The sequence below is a fragment of the Cucurbita pepo genome, chromosome LG09, assembly GCF_002806865.2.
Source record: "Cucurbita pepo subsp. pepo cultivar mu-cu-16 chromosome LG09, ASM280686v2, whole genome shotgun sequence".
Lineage (NCBI taxonomy): Eukaryota > Viridiplantae > Streptophyta > Magnoliopsida > Cucurbitales > Cucurbitaceae > Cucurbita > Cucurbita pepo.
Genome location: NC_036646.1, coordinates 8,101,806 through 8,108,883, shown reverse-complemented (window position 1 = coordinate 8,108,883; position 7,078 = coordinate 8,101,806). Strand labels below are relative to the sequence as shown.

Here is a 7,078-nt window from a genome sequence, read left to right as displayed (position 1 = left end):
ATGATTTTCATCGACAAATCGGATTGTAATTTTATATTTTTACTATTCAAGTCGAAGGAAAATTGCTGAAACTATTGGATCGGATTGTGATGTGAAATTGAACATAAATGAATTACCAAAAAATTAAATGTTCGAGAATTAAAATTATAAATTAACCTTCTTTNGAAAAAAAAAAAAAAAAAAAAAACACAACGAACTTCTACATATTCTTTTTTCTCTCGTAAAAGACTTGATGTCTAACTATCTATATTTTTGGAAGATCAACCGTATTGGCGGTTTAGTCAAATGCGTAGATATGTTGAAAATTTGGAGGGGGAAAATCAGCGAGACTGATAGGGAGGGTCGACCTCGTCTTGCTTGCTTATGGGGAAAGTTAACTGTGAGATCCCACATCGGGCAATGTGCCAGCGAGGAGGCTGAGCATCGAAGGGGGTGGACACCAGGCAGTGTGTCAGCAAGGACGATGGGCCCTGAAGGGAGTGAATTGGGGGATCCCACATCGATTGGAGAGGGGGATGAGTGCCAACAAGGACGCTGGGCTCCAAAGTGGGTGGATTGTGAGATCCCACNTTGTTCTCCTCCCAACCAATGTGGGACATCACAATCCACCCCCGTTCGGGGACGCTGACACTCTCTCATTCCTCCAATCGATGTGATGGGACCACCCCCAAATCCACCTCCTTTGGGGCCTACTGTCCTTACTGGCACACCGCCTCGTGTCTACCCCCTTCGGAGAAGAGCGAGAAGGCTGGCACATCGTCCAGTGTTTGGCTCTAATACGATTTGTAACAGCCCAGATCCACCGCTAACGGATATTGTTTTCTTTGGGCTCCCCCTCAAGGCTTTAAAACGGGTCTGCTAGAGAAAGGTTTCCACACCCTTATAAATGGTGGTTTGTTCTCCTCTCCAACCAATGTGGGACATCACACACACATCTCAAATTTAAGGTCGGAGATTCTAATTCTCACAAACTCGGTCTTAAAGCACCAACTTTTTTCAAAATCAAACACGAGAATAAATCGATTGCTTCTTCGTTCCCACTCAACTAACCAAAACAATCCCACCTTTTTATTCTTTTCTTTCCTCTTCAAAAACTCCCAACCAAGACATTCATATTCCCTTTACAAATATATATATATATATATATATATATATATATATATANAAGCCCTACTATCGAAATTATGATCCAGAACCTAATTAAACGAGTTGGTCGAAAGTACGAGATTACTGACCAAAAACTGATCAATTGAGATGGGTGAAAGCCCTACTATCGAAATTATGATCCAGAACCTAATTAAACGAGATTTAAAGTACGAGATTACTGACCAAAAACTGATCAATTGAGATGGGTGAAAGCCCTACTATCGAAATTATGATCCAGAACCTAATTAAACGAGATTTATAGGTTAAAGCATCTTTCGTCCTCGACATTACAGTTGAATCCGGCTTACTTACGCCCACTTCTCGAGGAAATAAAACAAACTAAATACAATTAAAATGTTTTTGTAACAAGATAAGTGGGAACATTCTTAGTAGTTTGAAGCAAGGAATCCGACCTCAAGCTTTTCCAATATGATCAATGACGCAAAAGTTACAACTTTACACCTAAGAAATCCCCTTTAAATGTCATAGATGAAGTGCATATGATATGTAAAAATTAAAAAAACACAACACCCACAAATCATGTTCCTACGAACAAACGAATAAAGCAAACAAAAGTAGCTAAAAGCTCCTCTTTCCAACCAACTCAAACACGACACCAAAATGGCTTACCTTTCTTCTTCACAAAGAAATTGCAAGCTTTCTATATAATACCATCATAATCCTTACCCTTCTCTCCAAAATGGAAGCCAAAAACGCCTCCAAATGCGAGTTTTCTATATACATATGGTTCCTACAAGTTCTAACAATTCTAGGGTTAGCCTCTTTAGCCATATGGGCGAGCCTAATCCCCAAGAAGCCTATCTTCATGATCTCCAACATGGATTTGAAGCCATATCAAAATGGTAGCGCTAGCTCTTCCTTAGCATTGAATGTGACGATCTCAAACCCCAACAAAATGGTTGGTGTGTTCTTTGATGAGCTTAATGTAACGGTACGTTGCAAGAACGAGAGTGTCGGGTCGAGCTCGATGTCGGGATTTTATTTGGAAAGCAAGAGAATTGATGTGCATGAGGTTGAGTTGGGTGTGAATGGGTTGTGTGGGAAGGTGGATTTGAGAGTTGGGTTGGTGACGAGTGTTGGATATAAGATTATGTGGTTCAAGACAAAGCATCGAGGGTTGGTTTTGGAAGATTGTGTTCATATTGGTCCTGATGGGCAAATGGTGGGAACAAGAGAAATGAAGTTGAGCTAAGAACTCGAGAAGACGAGGTGTTAGGGCTTGATGATAAGATAAGGAATCACTATAAGGGGAGTAAGATTCGGATGATTCGAATCTCAATCAAGTGTTCTTGCGTTGAGATATTTGATCAACAAGAATCATTCAAGCTAGACATGATCGATCTTGCTTGTGGAGTGATTCGAATCTTAAACAATATTCTTGCCTTGAGATATTCGATCAACAAGGTAATCTGAATCTTACTCCCCTTGTAGTGATTCCTTATCTTATCACTTGAGGTATAAGGCTATGATGCTGGTATTAGTAGCCAACAAAGCTCTAGGGTAATCCTATTTAAATGGATAGAAGTAGACTGTTTTAGGTTGCTCGGGTAATTAAAGAGTCAGTGTCGTTGTGTCTCGACTATGAAGGCTCTCAGCCATATGGATAGTTCAATGTAGTGATTTGTAAGTACAATTTAGTGGGAAATTATTTTGGAGCACTTGTGAAAATCTTTATTGTAATTGTAACGAGAGTGATTTTTCTACCGAAATAGAGTCGCTATTATATGCATGATATAACCTCTGTATGTATGCAGAAACATTCAATTAAAACAATGTCATAAAACGATGTCATGGACTTGCAAAATAAATGAGACCTATCATTTAAAACCGTATTCTTTTAGGGGGCCTCCAATCTATGCACATTGGATGCGTAGTACTTCTTTATACACAACCTACACGTGCAAGCATGGGCCTACCAGGCAGGCTCACAGACACCCTGGGCCTGCTGGTCGGACTAGATTCTCTAGGCTATAGCCGGACACTCGGAGGTACAGCAACCGTCACTGCAGCAGTAGCCCAGTCTGCAGCACCTTGACCCGATGCGACCCGCGAGCTGACCTAAACCGCCTCTCGACCCGAGACGCCTGCACACGACGTGGCTCACTCCTGGCTTGCTGCGTGTTGACCCGCGGCGCAAACAGTCCTTCAGCTTGGTCAGCTTAGACAGCTTGGTGCGGCTCCCGGCAGCTACTCGGCTTATTCGGCTCGGGTACCCCTATTTTAGTCCGATTTTCACTGTTTCGACCCTCTTGAACTTGTTTTCGGCTCCGATAAGATAATTGAGGTCGAAATGAAAGTGGAGGCACCCAAAAACTGTCGTCGTCCAAGGTTGTCCATTGTCCTGTCCGGATTCATACTATTTCTACGTTTGCGTGCAAATTTGGAAACTGACTTCTTACTAATCTTCTTATGATCGACATGCTCAATTTTCCAACTTTCCTCTTCCTCCACGTTATCCATGGAAGCGCTCAGAACCCAGATGGACCCCCATCTCCTCCTCCGCCACCGCCGTCTAGTCCTCCTCCGCCTCCGCCGCCGCCGTCTAGTCCTCCTCCGCCTCCGTCGCCGCCGTCTAGTCCTCCTCCGCCTCCGCCGCCGCCGTCTACTCCTCCGCCTCCGCCGCCGTCTACTCCTCCTCCGCCGCTGCCGTCTCCTCCTCCTCCGCCGCCGGGTAATCGTCGTTTTAGCTTCCGTTACACCCGTTTTGTGAAGGGGAAAAAAAAAAAGAGCTGAAATTATAGAATTTGTTGAACAGGGGAAAGTAGATCCTCAATGATGATAATTGTGGCCATTGTGGTTCCAATTACAGTTACTGTCTCCATATTGCTGTTTGCTCTGAGCTGCTATTTCCTGCGACGAACAGCAAAGAAGAAATACAATGCTGTAAAGGAAGACAGTGGTATTTGTTCTTCCTTTATCATACATACTAGATTTGGTTTTCTGCAAATTTGTAGCCTATTGTGGGATATAATTTTGTGCAGTTATTGATGAGATGAGCACTGCTGAATCTCTGCAATTTGATTTCAATACAATCAACGCTGCTACTAGCAATTTCTCAGAGGAAAACAATCTCGGTGAGGGCGGATTTGGTGCAGTCTACAAGGTACACAACTACTCGTACTTGTGAACGAAAATGTGAGATCCCACATCGGTTGGGAGGAGAACGAAACACACTTTATAAGAGTGTGGAAACCGTGTGGAAACCTCTAGCAAACACGTTTTAAAAACCTTGAGAAACCCAAAAACAAAGCATAGGCATTCCACTATCGTTACAATTTTCTGGAGGATAATATCTACTAGCGATGGACTTGGACGGTTACAAATAATATTAAAGTCAGACATTGGGTGATGTGCCAACAAGGACGTTGAGCCTCGAAAGGGTGGTTTTGGTGGAGTCCCACATTGATGAGAGAAAGTAACTCTTGCCAACAATAACGTTGGGCGTCGAAGAGGGTAGATTGTGAGATCCCACATCGATTGGAGAAAGGAACGGGGTTTATACGTATGGAATACATCTCCATTGGTATGAGGCCTTTTGGGGAAGCTCAAAGCAAAGCCATGAGAGCTTATACTCAAAGTGGACAATAACATACTATTGTGGAGAGTCGTGATTCATCAGAGCCATGCTCTTAATTTAGCCATGTCAAAAGAATCCTCATGAATCAAACAAAGGGTGTACTTTGTTCGAGAGCTCTAGATAAACGAGTCGAGTCTCAATTAAGGTGAGGCTCTATGGTATACTTTGTTTGAAGGGAGGATTGTTGAGGATTGTTGGGATGAGACCTTTTGGGGAAGCCCGGAGGATCGTGTTAGGAATCACGACTCTCTACAATGGTATGGTATTGTCCACTTTGAGCATAAGCTCTCATGGCTTTGCTTTGGGCTTCCCTAAAAGGCCTCATACCAATGGAGAGTATTCTTTTATTTATGAACCCATGATCATTCCCTAAATTAGTCAACGTGGGACTCACTCCCAACAATCTGTAACAATCCTCAACAGATTGTTGGGACGAGACCTCTTAGGGAAACCCAAAGCAAAGCCATGAGAGCTTATGGTCAAAGTGGACAATATCATACTATTATGGAGAGGTGTGCCTCAAAGCAAAGCCACGAAAGCTTATGCTCAAAGTGGACAATATCATACCATTATGGAGAGTCGTGATTCCTAACATGAAACACACATACAACTCTCCCTAATGGACGCGTTTTAAAAACCTTGAGGAGAATCTTGAAAGGTTATTGGGATTCTGCATGGAGGGTGAAGAAAAGATACTCATCTATGAATACATCCCCAATAAAAGCCTCGATTTTTTCTTATTTGGTTTGTTCTTCCTTCATAATCTATTGTTTTCCCCATTCATTTCCTATATTTTTAACTTGATTCTCCAAAACTTGTAGATCCAATTAGACAAAAACAGCTGGATTGGTCCAAACGATATACAATTATCAATGGCATCGCTCGAGGAATTTTATATCTGCACGAAGATTCTCGTCTTCGAATTATTCATCGTGATCTGAAAGCAAGTAACATTTTGTTAGATGGGGATATGAATCCAAAAGTTTCGGATTTTGGTATGGCAAGAATTGTTCAAGTGGATCAAACTCAAGGAATTACCGATCGAATTGTCGGTACATAGTAAGTTGACTTTTATGATTCATAAAGTCATTTTTGTACGATTGTCGTTGTTGACCATTTTCATGTTTTCAGCGGTTACATGTCTCCCGAGTATGCAATGTACGGAAACTTCTCTTTGAAATCTGACGTGTATAGCTTCGGAGTCTTAATCTTTGAAATTATAAGTGGCAAAAAAAATAACTCCTTTTATTTGTCGAATCTTGCCGAAGACATGTTGACCTATGTAAGTGAACGATTCTTACTCTTAATGATCGAATAATTCATAAACTCATGAGCTTCTTTTTTTGCTAGGCTTGGAAACTATGGAAGAATGGAACATCCTTAGAGCTATTGGACCCAATACTTAGAGATAATTACTCCAGAAATGAAGTGCTTAGATGCATCCATATTGCTTTGCTATGCGTTCAGGAGAATCCCAGCCGTAGGCCTTCAATGACATCCATTGTTCTAATGCTCAATAGTTATTCTACAACCTTGCCATTGCGCAGGGAACCAGCGTCATTCATGCACAGTAAAGATGGTGGTATTGTAGTAGACAGTAATCGAACCACAAGCACATCTCGGTCCAGTAGTTTGTTAATGTAACGGCCCAAGTCCGCCGCTAGTAGATATTGTCATCTGGACTTTCCCTTTCGGACTTTCCCTCAAGGCTTTAAAACGCGTCTACTAGGAAGAGGTTTCCACACCCTTATGCAGGGTGTTTCGTTCTCCTCCCCAACTGATGTGGATCACAGTTAATGAAACATCTATGTCTGAGTTGTATCCACACTGAAGTATGTCTTGCTAACATCAATAAATGATTTGTAGCTATAATTTCAAACCTTTAAAGATTGTATCCCGTACAAATTATTCAATGATACTACTACAATATGTGTAATAGCCCAAACCCACCGTTAGCAGATATTGTCCACGCTGGTTGGTTATGTATAGCCATCATACAAATTATTTATTAAGACCGCCACAATATCGGTAGCAGATATTATCCGCTTTGGCTCGTTACGTATCGTCACCAGCCTCACGATTTTAAAACGTGTCTCTTAATGAGAGGTTTCCACACCCTTATAAGGAATACTTTGTTCCTTTCTCTAGGAGAAGTGGGATCTCACAATTCATCCCTAGATAAAGGTTTCCACGCCCTTATAAGGAATACTTCGTTCCCTTCTCTGATGTGGAATTTCACAATTCACCCACCTTGGGAGGTAGAGTCCTCGCTAGCACGCTGCCCAATGTCTGGCTCTAATACCACTTGTAACAGCCCAAACCCATCGCTAGCAG

The 7,078-nt window shown here is 42.0% G+C and overlaps 1 protein-coding gene across 1 annotated transcript; it reads left to right on the top strand.

Moving 5' to 3' along the window:
* Window positions 1-3,732: 3,732 nt before the first annotated feature.
* On the top strand, window positions 3,733-6,459 carry LOC111802150 (cysteine-rich receptor-like protein kinase 10; the record flags this gene model as incomplete). The annotated part of the gene is made up of 7 exons (XM_023686417.1): window positions 3,733-3,838; window positions 3,923-4,066; window positions 4,149-4,290; window positions 5,373-5,488; window positions 5,566-5,803; window positions 5,876-6,026; window positions 6,095-6,459. Coding segments are annotated over 7 exons (1,191 nt in total), but the record flags the coding sequence as incomplete, so codon positions are not given.
* Between the last annotated feature and the right edge of the window lie 619 nt (window positions 6,460-7,078).